At 27.6% G+C, this 15,692-nt stretch overlaps 1 protein-coding gene across 3 annotated transcripts in view; it reads right to left on the bottom strand.

Moving 5' to 3' along the window:
• Positions 1–1,717: 1,717 nt before the first annotated feature.
• LOC112692671 (LIM homeobox transcription factor 1-beta-like) overlaps positions 1,718–15,692 on the bottom strand; it is a 34,515-nt gene continuing 20,540 nt past the window's right edge. For 2 of the 3 annotated variants that reach the window (XM_025567409.1, XM_025567408.1), the window contains exons 3-7: positions 12,703–12,929; positions 11,289–11,461; positions 8,236–8,419; positions 6,510–6,692; positions 1,718–1,979 (exon numbers count right to left, since the gene is read on the bottom strand). In XM_025567409.1, the coding sequence (XP_025423194.1) occupies positions 1,780–1,979; positions 6,510–6,692; positions 8,236–8,419; positions 11,289–11,461; positions 12,703–12,929 (967 nt within the window). In that variant the 3' untranslated portion in view covers positions 1,718–1,779. Of the gene's footprint in view, positions 1,980–4,152; positions 4,264–6,509; positions 6,693–8,235; positions 8,420–11,288; positions 11,462–12,702; positions 12,930–15,692 lie in introns of all 3 variants that reach the window. The other variant, XR_003149425.1, reaches the window with a different exon arrangement.

Here is a 15,692-nt window from a genome sequence, read left to right as displayed (position 1 = left end):
TTTCGTAAAGCGCATTTATTGGAGTCATAATTAGACTAAAAAATGTTCCTTAACGTTGATTATATACTAGTGGATATAATTAAAACGACATTTGGAGTAAGTTGTGATTAAGGTCTATGCGTGATGATAAGCTTTGATAAAATTAATGAAAATTTTGATATTTAGACTTTTATACCTTTTATATTATTAGTGACGTTGATGTTAATATTAAACTTTATCTAAGTCTTGTTGAGTTTTTATACTTGTTTTTGAACTTTCATCTTTTTTTCACGAGAAGGTTACCATTGTTGATCCATACGATTTTGAATTTTTTGTTTTTCCCAGTTGTTCTAGTCTGCCCAAATAGAATTCAAGACAGTCTTTATTCATCCTTTCATTAACATATACTTTGGTTTCTTTAGACCAAGCACTATAAATAATATTTGCCGATAGTTTAGAGAATTTTGCTGTTGCCGATAAGATTTCTTTTCATCTCGATAGTTTCCAGCTTTGCTACAGTGATACTGTTAATGGAGTTGGTAATATATACTGTCTGCTTCTATAACTTTGATATTAGTAATGGTTTTTAATCCAATTTCTTTGACGATTTTAGAAAAAATGTTCATTTGGTATTCCAGTTATATCGATTTATTTGTTTAGATTTGATTATTCAATATTATTAATTTCAAATTTAAGTAACAAAACTCCGCTTGATAAATATGTTATTTGTTTTCATTTGTAATTTTTTCATTTTCTATTTTCAGAACTTTAATTTTATTAAGCATAGAGTCTACTTTTTTATTAAAAACATCAAATTGTGCACCCATAAATTCCACAGTGATAATAAGTTTTTCAATTTTATGAGTTGTTTCCATTTTTGTTACTTGTCGATTTTTAGTTACATCTGATTCCGCTATTTTGCAATCACAGCAAACAAATATGCTTTTATTTAAAGTTGGTTTCAGATACGCCTATACAGTAGAATTTCACTGCATTTTTACAAACACTATATGCAAATGAATCTTCATTATAAGTTAGCGTTTCCGAACGTTTAGCGCACTTTGTATCAATAATAATAAAGAGTAAACCGTGAAAGATGTATAATTAAAACGAGAAAAAGCGATAAGGGAGTCGACGTAAAATCAGGACAGTGTCTGAATAAGTACTGATATATTTATGAACATATACTTGATGTAAATAAATTCTTATTTCAAAATCCCTGCATAACAATAAAAAAAAAAAAAATGAAAACGTTGCGTGACATTTGCGACATACAAATAATATGTACCTAACCTATTTACCATGTTTTTTCTATTTAAGTTCTAATAAATATTTGTTGAAATGCGTTTATTCGCTCTAACAAACATTATTTCATATGTCAGACGTCTAAAACCGTATACTAAATATTGTTTCTTCTCAATTTACCATCGCACTTCCATAAGTAGATACCAGCCAAGATAAAATGTTATAACCAAAATTTAACAAAATGTGATCCAAAATAATGTAAAGATTGTAAAACAAATTTTGGTTTAGTTTTTTTTTTTTTGCATAACTCCGTTATTCTAACAACAATGTATGTTTTTCGTATACCTCGAGCCATTTTAACTAAACACTGTAGGTTGGGGGGTACAAATTATCAGTGTACACAATATACAACAGTAATTATTGTAATGATATTGCTTTTATTTAAACTATTAAACAACAATTGTATCATGGCAAATAAATACATTTATACAAATAACTTAGTCTTAATATGTACATTAGAAATAAATAAATAAATAATAGTAATAATTATATAAATTATTGGTGTTCGTCTAGTTGCAATGAACTAGCATCGTCCGATATATTGTTACAAAAATACGACGCTTGCATTGAGTACAACCGATCTATAGGGTTTGAGCCACATCGTATAACCGTCTCCTGCGATACGAAACCGCCATAAATGTGTTTAGGCATCATATCTGGTGTTAAATAGTTCGGCTCTCGTCGGTTATCCAAGTCTAAAAATAAATCACAAGAACATTAGTTTTATACTTTGAATAGTGAACTATACCGAAACTTTATAATATCACAATGTAAATAGGAAATAAAATATATTAAACAATAGATATAATATACTTGTTTGAATGAAAATAGTACATTGAAAAGTATTGTTAAAGCATAAACATCACACCATGTACAGTGTATATTTTAAAACTGTTGAATTAAGTTATAAGGCATCAACTAATTGATTAATTACAGCATTCAGTATAAGTGGTGTGGACTTAGTAGTGTTTAAATATAAGTAATGAGTAAGCTCTGAGATGTAATAAAACAATTATTACTTATGCATTTGGATATTCAATTTTAATTTTTTTATAATAAATACACAAATATATACACACTCATATAATTATCCTTGTAAATTAACCAAACTATTGTATTATTACTGAGAGTGTACCTACTATGAAAATTTGATTAAAATTAAATTTACAATTTGATCGAATTGTTTAATAATGTTTATAATAAATTATGTAATTTTAGTGCATTGTATTTATATAAAAATTATTAGCCAACATCCATTGATAAAATAAAATAAAAAAAATTCAAAAATAGTAATACAAATTTCATAATATTAATGTAAGTGAGCTTGAAATATATTGCGTACTTAATTTAAAAATTACTATAAATTAAATTCGCAAATAAACGTGATAAAAACATTTTTAAATGGTGTAAGGGTATACTAATATTAATTTAAAAACGTATTTAGTGAAATTGGATATGCAATGAAATCGCTGAAAAATATAAAAAGAGAAAACGCAATACTTGAGGGGCACTTGTTGATGTACAGGTATTATATATTATTTCGAATGCTCCATGAAATAAGACCGATTATATATTGAATATAAGATTGCAATTGAATCATGAGATGTTCGAGACTTTTTTTTTTTTTTTGCTGAATTTTTATAATAAGTAAATACGCTTTAAAGAATACGTAAACAATAAGGAACATGAAAAGTATGCTAAGAAACACTGATCAACGTTAGCAATTTATCATTTTTAGATTTCAGAAATTTGAATTGTATATTTAATTTGATTATTGATTTTTATTGTGATATTAAATAAAGATTGCTTTAAAATAGTACAGTTATTAGATTCATAAATACTTTTAAATATTTCATATTAAAATTTTCTAATCTTTGGAAATTTATGAAAGCTATCTAAGTCTATACTCGTTACTATACGTGTGTCAAACTATTTGAATATGAATTACTTATTAAACGAAGTAATGCTAGTAATATGTACCATATGAATGTATGTTTAATAACAATGTAAGATTCTCTTATTTGATAACTTTATCTTACGAGTATATGAGATTTTAAATTGAAATTATAATTTGGGTATTATTAATGCAAATATAATAAAAAAAATTATATTTGTGTGAAAAGTTAATATTACATAGAAAAATGTATTTTTTATAATTTTAACGCTATTATTATATTACTAACTACTTTGATAATTCGTTAAAATATAAATAAATTATTCTAAATATACAAAAGTAATAACTCAATATGTTTTGATACCACATAGAATATTTTTACTTCATTTTAAATTTCAAATTAAATTAAATTAATATTAAAAAAAATATGTATATTCAAACCTTAAATATTTTTCAAAATTTTCAAAAAAATATTAGAGTGAACTATCAATAATCCAGCAGATATCAAACCAGAAAACGATTGGATCACAGAAAACACTGGATTAATGGATTTAATTTCATATAAATACACATTTTTACTTATTGAAAAACTTTAATTTATTTTATTAAGACTTATAATTAATGCACACATACATTCTTATTTATTACATACTGTGAATTAATTTTTTAGTGGTGCAGGTTTAAAAAAATAATTATGAATTTGTTTTTGTTTTTTGTTTAAAACGATACTTTTAAAATAAAATACTGCCACTGCTGGAGTATCAAACGACCGGTTTACTGAGAGTCTACTGTACCATCTTAGTACTATACATTTTAGATAATAACATAAAATCTTATAAATTTATTTTTCAATAACTATTCTGAACTATTTACCATTTATATTTGTCTATATTTAACAACATCACGCAGGTGGTTAAAACTCAACTAAATGTTAATGATTGTCAAAGTATAGTGTGAAATGAGAAAATACTTACAAATTAGACGATATTGTTTTAAACATAAATGAAGCAAATCCTGAAACTAACTTGCGTTTAATTGCTCAGAAAATTGATATTTCACATACAAATGTATTTGAATATATTATGCTGAAATAATTAAAAGCTTTTTTTATTTAAAAAAATAATTAAAGCATATTTTAATGTTAATTTGTCTTCACGACTTTTTTTTTTCATTAATTAAATTAACAGGTAAATCAATTTTTCTAAAAAAAATTCATAAACCGATCAATCGCTAACCAATAATAATGAAACAATCATATTGGTCTGTTTTTTGTGCAATTTATGTTACTTATGAATTGAGGGTTTTATATATTATTTTATGTACGCTATACAATAAATTATTAAAGATATTTTTTTTTTAAATACTTTAGATTTCAATAATGTATTATCAAAAAAAAAAAATCGTTTCATATTAAATATAGATATTGATTATACATTTACTAGGCATTTACAGTACTACTTTTTAAATACGTGATAATAATTATACGTTCATCGTGTACAATCAAACTCGAACAATTTAGTACACAAATTAGATCAATCAATTATAAAGGCCACTAGATTAGGAAAATACTTAGTTTAAACTTTAATAATTTTATTGTAAGAAGTCTAAATCAAAATGTTCATTAACATCTGTGATAGAATAACATTATTTAAATAAGAACTATTTTAAAAGAAAAGCACCAAATCAATTGTACTCAGAATTTATTCATAAATGATTTAAAATCTTTCACGAATAATATTAGTATGATTATATTTTAATTTCAAATAATATGTAAATAGATTTAAATGTTATTCAAGTATTCTTTGGATTATTCTAAAGTCGACACTGATTTAATATTTTCTCAGAAAACTGTATACATTTAATATTATTCATCGTTATTAAGATTTTTACTAGGTATTATAAAAAAAAAAAAAAAATTAACTTATCACAATTTATAAAACGATACTACTTTTACTTGGACACATCATACTCGTATCATAGATTGATAAATTATGAAAAGATTATGATATAGGTACCTTTAGAAGCATAATTATTTATTTTTAAAATTGAAACTAATCAAGGGCTATAAAAAATGAACAAAAGTTTTTAAACGATATGGGCATATCCGGAGAGTTTTTAAAAATTTAATTTTTCCTATTGGTCGATTGATAACAAAAAGAATAATAATAATAATTGAAATAAATATCATTCACGACTATTTGTATTTTAGAACTCGTCATTGGTGTGTACGCATGAAACGGTTGAGAGGGACGAGGTGTTATGTGTGGAGGTCACACCGCAGGAAGTCCCTGCGGGCGTTAATACGCACGTTTATTATTTTCTTCTCTTTGCAAAGGATCGGCGACGACGGCGGGAGTGTACGCGTGTCACCCACCCGTGTCTTTATTGGTCCCCCGGCCACCACCACTGGCTCGATGCAAGTTTCCCCTTCTACAAATCCCTTTGACAGCTATAAAACCCGTGGTGCGGGGACGAAGGATTATCCCCCCTGTTCATAGCCTTCGATCACAGCGGGCGCGGGTTTAATATTAAATTCTTCAGACTTGGACTGGTAGAAGGGGGTTAAGGGTTTTGTATGGGAACCATTACAAATAACGCAGGAGCTTTAAGACGCCAGTAGGGAGAGAATCTTCGGGAAAAGTCGTTTCTTTTCTCTCTCTTTCTCGCTCTATCTTTATTTTCCTTTTTTTCCTCTTTGCTTTGCGCTCCCTTTTAGCTAAATGCTTTCTACTAGGTCTCTTTTATTTGCAACCGAAAGCCAAGGAAATACTCTGAAAGCATCGGTATATGAAACTTGCAGAAGGGTGGAAGCGACCGAATTGTCGACCTTCGTTAAACATTAATAGTATTTCGTTAATAGTATTATATAACGTGGGAAACACCATTAATTTATTTAACCTGAAATCATATATGCATGCATGTATAATATTTACCAGTTAGTTTATTGGTAATTATAGTGAATAGAACCGAAATTTATTGACGACAACAGTTTATCTAAAAACACTAAACATAAATCTCTTAACCTCATTGATACAATGATTAGCTATTCAACAATCAACTATACATATAAACATCGCTGTATTAAATGTTTAAAATTGTGTTTATAAAATTGTTTGTAATTAATATAATATGCCATATTGGTTTTGGTTTAGTTCCAATAGCTTGTTAAGTATCTATTTAAAAGAGTTGAGATGATTATTCATTAAAAGAAACGAATTTAAACTGATCAAATCAATTTATTTTTATCATCAAAAATTACAACTATTGTAATATTTTTTTTTGAAACGGAATTTCATCTATTTAATAAAATAATAACACTAATCAAACTTACCTTGACCGAATATGCCGAAAGATTGTTGCTGTAAGAATGACGACATAGAGTCTTGCTTTCCAACGGTAGAAGATTGTTGTCGTAAGTGAAAAGGTTCATGGAGTTGTTGTTGAGGTTGTTGATGGGATTCTTGTTGAGTCGTTTCAAACCTTCCGGATATACCATCTTCACAGCCATCGGAACCTTAAACAAATTCATTGAGTAAAAAATGTAAAGATTACAATGTAAGATTAGTACTAGCAACCGATTAAAGTACCTCAGATTTGTGAATTATTCTTTTTAATAATTATAAAGTATTATAATTAGAGTATTCATGATAATAATACGATAAATATTCAATCATTTTAATATTTTGGAAATATTTTTTTTATTTTGCATTATAATATTATGATATATTGTAATAAAACAAATAAGGTTTACATTGTACTAAATTATGAAAACAAATTAATAATCAACAATCAACACGAGTTTCAGATTCTTTTGTTATATACGCATAGTTTGTGTAGTTAGAACAAAAATTAATCGCTAGTATACCGTATGCTTGAATAATTTATATGTTAGGTTAGATAATTGTATAATATTAACTAATATATCTTATTGGGTGTGGGTATATATAAGTAAAAAAAAACTGTGAAATAACGTCACATCGCTTGTATGAAGTGCAATATCGTTGATTATTTGGTTTGGTAACCTAACCTTCTGAGGACCAAGCACATAAGTACCTACATACTTACTAACTTTGTAAGTATCTAGACGTAGGGTATAGTGGAGACCGGAGTGATTGGACGGATAAAATCTGCCAACACGTAAAGTAGTGTTTGTTACAATTATAGATAACTGATTTAGTTCTATACATTTTAATGTTTTGCGAAGACAACCGCTCATTAATTGCATCAAAAGGACTTTGGAAGTCATAATATAACTTTTCTTTTTCATTTATTTATTTAATTTTTTAATATGAAATCAACAAGAACATTTATAATGTAAGAGATATCGTTGGTTTTAATATTTAATTTTTTTATTATTATTACTATGTTTTAAAAAGGTTTTAATTAAACAATCGCATTTTATTTTATAATGTATTTACATAAAATGTGTTTGAATAAAGTAGAGTTACATAAAGCGCTTGCATGTTATACCGAAAGGTTTATTCCACAGCCGTATAATTCATTCACAAGTTACACTAAAACTACAATACAGTACCAACAAATCAGTAGGTACACTTACATTATGTCTTACATCGAAGAAAAAATGGTTAAATTTAATGTAATACGGTTTTCGAAACTCTTAAGCATGCGTTACGTTTCATATTCGCACTTCTATTGATCAACGTTTCATATATGTCCTTAGATTCTAATAGTTAAAACGATTTTCTTTATGTCAGTTATTTTATATTTTTTATGGTTCATTAAATGGTTGAAAAATTACGATATTTTGTTGACATAACCTACTAAATGAAAAGTAGCAGTACAAATAGATAGTAAAAAATAAGTGCGGAATTGGGGTAGGAGGTTTCTCCTTCGCGCAAATCGACATAGGGTGGAGCGTCTTGGTTCCCTTGGTAACGGTACGACCCCTGTCTCAGTTCGAAATAGTGGTATAACCTCAGCGAAAATTTCTACTCACATACTTGGAATTTTCGCATAGAGTATTTTGAAAACTTAAAATTTTTAGTCTTAGAAAAACTACACCACGTATAAAAATATGTTTTGTTTAATATACTAACTGCACTGTTCGTCTTTTATAGCTGATTGTAGCAGTCCACTTGAACTACACGAATTACCACTCTCGGCGCCGCTACAGTTGTTGTTCCCGTTTATACTATTGGAAGTTATTACTAGGTTGTTACCGTTTAATTTCGCTTTTTTTTGGATTTTTTTCATTTTTGCCCTTTGATTTTGAAACCAAACCTATAAAAATAAATAATTATTACTTTATTAAAATGCCTGTTCTAAACTCAATTGATTATCACTTGAATATATATACCTAACATTAAACATAAACGTGATTTTAATGAAGAATGAGATAGGAGGTAAGTACTGATTTGTACTATAAATCAGTACCGATTACATATATTTCCAATGTAATATAATATAAGGATAAAAAATAGTACTGTTATAAATAAATGTTGGTTCAAAAATTGCCTATAAAAATTAAAGTTGTAATGTTCCTTTGTTAATAATATTTCATTTTATTATTAAGTTTGAAAAAAGTGATATTTTTTTCAGATAATTTTTTGTAGTCTTCATTTTGATTGAAATTATCCTATAAAAATATGATAAATTTCAATATGTGATTAAGCGAACAAACAGAATATAGTTGAAATCTACTAATTAAGATTCCATCAATTGAAAATTCCATCATCAAATTCTAATATATGAACATTAAAGAATCTTAAAATAAAAATGTTAGTTTTAAAGGCTTGAGAATTTTCTCTTTTTTTTTTTTTGGTAAAACAATTTTAAGATATTTAAGTGTATTTAAGTCCTAAACATCTATGGATTAATAATATTTTTCACAATACGTTTACTATTGAATAAAAATTTTATATTTGAATTTTACAAAAACATTAAACATGGTCCAAAGTTATTGAATGTAAATTTAATTTTTATTTAAGTATAAATCATTACAAGAAACTTTCATAGATTTTAAAAAAAATTAATTGATTTTCTTAACATCGCTGTTCAAAAGTTTTAAGATTCATTTCAATAGTCAAGTTATTAATCATATTAATTGTTTTATCTTTGTTGTTTAAATCTAAAAAAATGATTGACTAATGAATTTCGTCTAATGTTTTACAGAAATCAAAAAAAAAAAAAAAAGAAAATGTATAACATTAAAAAGTAAATACTTGATCATGTTATGAAAATTTCATGTAATTGTTTAATAAATTTAGCCGAATACTTTTCATCGAGATCAATTAACATTTATTTATTGCTGCATTTAATAATAATGAATTTTGATATTTGGATTCGCCATCGTTGTTCATCAATATTAATATTGTAAAACAGGAGCGGCCAAACGGTCAATCGCGGACGATTTCAGAGTCGATCATGTTAGAATTTATTTTTACACCACGTGCACGAAAATTAACTGTGGTGATTAAGAACAAATTGTCGCTCAGTTTTATCTGTATAATTTTTATTTTTTATTTTGGTTTATAAAAAAATTTTTCAAGAAAGTCAATCTTCAAAGGTGATGTATATTTTTAGTAGATCGTGGCCGAAAAAAGTTTGGCCACCTCTGTTGTAAAATAACTCTAACCACTAAACGTTTTAATGGGGTTCGGTTCATACTTATAAACGCGTAAATATTTAAATGCGTGTTTGTAAAAGCAATGAACTATAGTGAACAGTATCGCTTGAATTTTAGTACTTGTATACTACTTATCCATCCAAACTCTAAAATACAATTGAACAAGCGATCTTCCATGAGTTTCGAATTTTCCTTTCAAATGCGTTTACAAATCATTCATACTTCAAATTGATAGCCATTTAAAGTTATAAATAAATTGTATCAACAATCATTATACATATATGTAGGTATGTTAAGTCATGAAATTCTGTACAAAAAAATTTAAATCCGTTCATTTGCTACCATGCCACATGATTGAAGTAGTTTCCAAGAGCTGCAAGCAGAGGTATACTAATACAGGGGTAAATCTATAGTATAGTAAATATACGATTAAAGTATACATAGATATATTACGTAATATCGGTATAACTTTTATATTAATGAAGAAAAATATATATAGATTTATACCCTTTAAATCTTCATATCTCGAATACGAATATTAAATTGCATCAGAGTTTTTGTGATTAATTTTAGAAACAAGCATTGAACCGAGCAACCTACCAACCAATTAATATACGTTGTCCGCGTGTGATTTATCACACACATGGAGATAGTAATACGAAGAGATTGTCTAGCCGAGGCAACACACTATTTAAATCAGTTTTAATTCATCGTATACATTTTGACGTAGATACGTATATTATGTACAAAAATATACTGAATAATGAAAAATATATTTATTACTTTAAAACTTTTACACGATAATTAAAATACATTTTACTATTTTTCTTCATAGTCACTATTGAAATTGATACATTTTTCCCAATGATTGAGTAACTTGAAAATGCCATCTCAGAAATACGCAGCACATTTTCCATTGAAGTATTCGGTATTTGCGTTTATGACACATCATCAAATTTTTAATGTCATCATTAATTTTTCATCAAAAAATGAAACAGTAAATGTTGACCGATACATTGAAATGTTAGAAAAATTGAAAGAAAAAATTCGTTTCAAGATAAGAGGCCTATGACGCTCAGAAAATGTGAAACTGTTGCATGACAATGCAACTCTATATTCAGTGGCAAAAATCAAAGACTGACTGGAAAAATACAAGTGGAAAGTATTGTAACATCTGCCTTATAGCCCTGATTTGGTACACTCAGATTTTTTTTTGTTTGTTTTGTTAAAAAAAAACTTAGGAGGAACTCATTTTGAAAATGAGGAGGAGGTCATGAACGCAGTTACCGAATACTTCGATGAAAAAATGTGCTGCGTGTTTACGAGATGGCATCTTCAAGTTACTCCGTCGTTGGGAAAAATGTATCAATTTGAATGATGACTATGTTGAAAAATAGTAAAATATATCTTATTTATCATGTAAGTGTTTTAAAATAATAAATTAATTTTTCATTAAGCAATATATTTATGTAGGTACATTATTTATTGGACAGCCAACGTATTTTCGTACGTATAAATACAAACCTGGACAATACGGACACTTAAGCCTGTATCGTGAGCAAGACCTTCTCTAACTTTCCGACAGGGTTTTGGGCTTAGTTCAAATGATGCTTTAAAAGCCCGTCGCTGTTGGGTAGTCAGTATCGTTCTGGGACGCTTGGGTCCTCGTCGCCCATCGTGACTGTAATTCCAATCTCCTGTAGTGCAAGGAATACATAAATAGTTAGGCACAATTAAGGAATGCTATAAAAATGCTGTAGAAAATTTAATATTTAGATTGCATATCGAAAGATATTTAAAAACATTACAATTATATAAATCATTTTTATTTCTTAACTAAGATCAATCGTTTCATTTTTGCCATTTTTCTCAAATTATTAAAATTTATAAGAATTATATTCTATAGTAGTACTTTAATAGTGCTTTATTTACAAAATAGTTAACTTGATTAAGTTTTGTTTTAACTTGCAAATTAGATAAAAGCATTTAAAAATATCCTTTTTGAAAACATTACTGTCTTGGGTAAAAAATGTTTAACATTTACTTAGCAAATATTTGAAACATTCAAACTCCTTTCTTTACCTTCCTTTTTATTAATCTGTCAGTATTGATAGTAAATATTAGAAATAAACAAATTTTTAAAATAATCGCACATTGTGTCTGTTTCAAAAATATTTAAACATTTATATCTTCAAATGGTTAAGCTTGTTTGTAAATTAAATAAAACGTTACAAATTGTAATTGACAATAATAACATGTGGCAGGTACTCAATGTGGTCCGTTACAATTTTTTAAGTAAAACAAAATATTAAAAAAAAAATCTAAAATCATCATAAAATACAATTTTTATTAACTTATTAATTTTATTTTTGGATATTTACAAGCATAAATTTTACGATTTAATATCAATATAATTCGCGTATTTAACATAACGTACTCATTAAATTAATGTGTACCTACTGCTGTACCTTAATCTGTAATATTTTCAATAATCAATCAAATATGTGAACACAAATCCGATATGTACCTAAATGTATGTTGTGCACCTATTATGTGTAACAAAATTATATTATTAGATTATTATTGGCATTATTTGTGCTTATATATTTGGTCGCCCGTTAAAAGACCATTGTTTACCAAAGTTACTCGCCTCGAAAGAAAGGTTGGACATCACTGACATATTACACGTATAGATATTTTACTAAACAACATTTTCACTCGATTATTAAAAACGAGAAATATTTTCATTATTATTTGCCATTTGCTCTAGTGCAGGAATTCCTATTATTATAATAGTTCAATAATTTTCGGACAGCATCACAGAATAAAAGGATACACACAAACGGACAACGTACGTTTTTTTAATTTTTACGGGACTTGAGAACAATAATTATTAACGTCTTATAGGATCGTGTCCTCTAGACAGTAATTCACTGACCTGTGTTTCGATTGATTTCGTCTCGCATCATGTTCACTTCCTTTTCGTAGTCCGGACGACAAAACAATTGCGAGTGCTTGATTACATACTGATCGCCGGTGCACAGTCGTATACCACACACCACGCACACGAAACACTGCTCGTGGAACACACATTCGCCCGCTCGCATTACCAGTTCGCCGGCCGCAATATGATCACCACAACTGCCACAACTACGGTACACACACCTATAGAAATATAATAAAAGTGTAACAATTATGCTTGTACGCGTATTATTATGCAGTATGTATTCGGTTCTAGTCAAGAGGTCTTGATTAGTTTTACAGTGTTTAAACATTATTGTTGTTTATCAATGAGCAAACATACTTGAGGCCAATAAATAGTCTATTGTTTTTTTTTTTTTTGTTTTTATTCTTTCTTAATCATATATTTTTTTTCTACAAAATCATTAGATTGTTTCTTACAGGTATCAGTTTGATAGGCGAAAATATGTAAATATTGACGTACAATATTTTATATTTTTTCGAGTTCAACCGCTACGAGTGAAGTACATTTCTTTGCTGTACATTTTATGTTGAATGAATTATCATGGACTTTTCAACGCGGGACCGTACAGATTTCGACCGATTTATCACTATTACGAGCATATTACTATCACGATTTCCTCGAATGAACTATTATTTTCCTGTAACATTTTAAAGCTGCAGAATATTATTTACGATTTATCGTTAGAGATTTTGATCACTATTTTATCACATAAATTTCCATTGTTCTTTAAATAATCGAATTCCCGACTTATATTCTGTACATATTCTTGTTTAATGATTATTTGACTTTCTTTGATATTCCATAATTTTACGAATTCCACGTCCGATGTACAAATTATTTCATATTTTCGGGGTACAAGAAGGAACTTTTCGGAAGTCTCCAGGATTCGCAATATTATACAATATTACACAATTATTTTTTATATCAGCGTTTAGATCTGAATTCCTCAATGAGATCAACCGGCTCGCGATTTTTTTAAGCGCATTTTATTATTTAAAAACTGACCCTAAGACGTATGGGATGTGTAGCACTGTTTTTCATCATGCTTTTCATTTTTATGTTCTATGAGAACATTGATTTTTTATGGATTTCGATCATAAATTAACTATATATTATACCCCAGAAATTAATTTTTTCTCAGTTTTGTATACACATATCTTTGTCGAAATCAATATGTTGTTAGTTTTCACCCAAATAAATGCAAACTACAGTGAAGGTGAGCATGAAACTTAATTTGGTCGGAACGTCTATTCAAGTACAGTACTTTTAAAATAACTCGTTTTTTTTTTTATTAATCATGTTTTTTTGCCTTTTATGAATTTATTTCAGTTCGGTGACCTCCAACGATATAATATGTTTTTGTAATATTGATAAAATGTCCCAGCGGAAGGATTGAAAGTACGATTACAAGTATCTCTATTATAAAAGTTAGCTACACAAATATTTCAACTGAGATTATGATAAGAAATCAAATAGAATATTAAATTAAGAAAGTTAAGTGGCAAAATATTTGAAAGTATTTAAAAAATTATAAAAAAAATTTATTCTGTGCTAAGTGAGTACATAAGTATTTAATAAAAGAGTTTAAAATGTTTAAATCACAAAGTTCAGACTTCTGAGGTTTACATATTTTATTTTAAATACGACTTCAAATTTTTTATAGAAAAAAATGGTCTTGTAATTTTATAAGGTCTTTTTTATAAATTTAAATATTTATAAAAATAATATAAATCAAAACTTTTGAGTTATAATTTTTATTTTAAGTACTATTGGAAAAATATTTATAATCCTATTTCAAATTTATTTGAACATTTTAAAATTGTTCAACAGTAAGGAAACCGCTTTCTATTTTAAAAAGTTAAGCTTCATAAAAATATACCCTGATTATACCTATTATACCTATTTTACCCTATACCTAATAATTAGGTAATTATTACAATAGCAATTTTTTTTCAGTTTATTAATTAAACTATAATTTATTTTATCTTACTGTAATTATAAAATTTGCAGTAAATAAAAGTTATAATTATAAGTTAGATTATCCCATAAAATCGTCATGGTTAGACTGAGAAAAATTTCAAGAACAGATGTAACACATTAATCACCGGTATAGAACCTTAATGATTTTACTCTATAAGAGATTTTTTTTTAATCTATCGTACCTATTAAGTCTTAGCAATAAGGAATACAGTACAGTATTACATTTTGCTTTTTCCTACTACGACTTTTTTCTTACTGTACACAGATTTCATATTTATTTCACCGCAAGCTGCTTATTGTGCGTAGATATATATATATATATATATAGGGACATATATGTATTGTATGTATATGCTCAATTTCTGTGTCGTTTACTATATAGAAAGCTACAAATAACACACACATATATAGAAATATATACAAAGTACATTTCATAAATATATGAGTGTATGTATGTATGTGTGTGTGTATATGTATGTATACATAGAACTCGCACGGCTGCAGAGCTATAAAAACAAACCGCCTAATAGACGTATATAGGTGGAAGGGGCCCCAAAAAGCAGTCAAAAGTATAGTCAGTGCAACATATTGTTTTTATACATCGCATCATCGCGGATCCCCTCTATCCTACGACACTTGCATTATATTTATACGATGTGACGTTTTCACGGTTGTTACGGTAACGGTGGGGGTGACCCATGATGAAAGAGAGAAAGAGAGGGACAATATGTTACAAACAAGTTCTATACTGTCATCCCTTTTTTCCCTCCGATCTAAGGGTTCCACACAAATCGCTGTGACCGTCTAATATCTGCACCTGCTATCCTCCCCTACTCTTTTTTTCTGTGACGTAAGACGTATGCGCGCACGTGTTACCGCAAAATTCAAGAATAAAATAAAATAAAAACGATTTATTTACACACACACACAAACTTCTATATATAAATATATATATATATATA

Source organism: Sipha flava, unplaced genomic scaffold (genome assembly GCF_003268045.1).
Source record: "Sipha flava isolate LNK unplaced genomic scaffold, YSA_version1 76_pilon_pilon, whole genome shotgun sequence".
In the NCBI taxonomy this organism is placed as follows: domain Eukaryota; kingdom Metazoa; phylum Arthropoda; class Insecta; order Hemiptera; family Aphididae; genus Sipha; species Sipha flava.
Note: the sequence above shows the minus strand (reverse complement) of the source record. Positions and strands in the feature narration are given on the sequence as shown.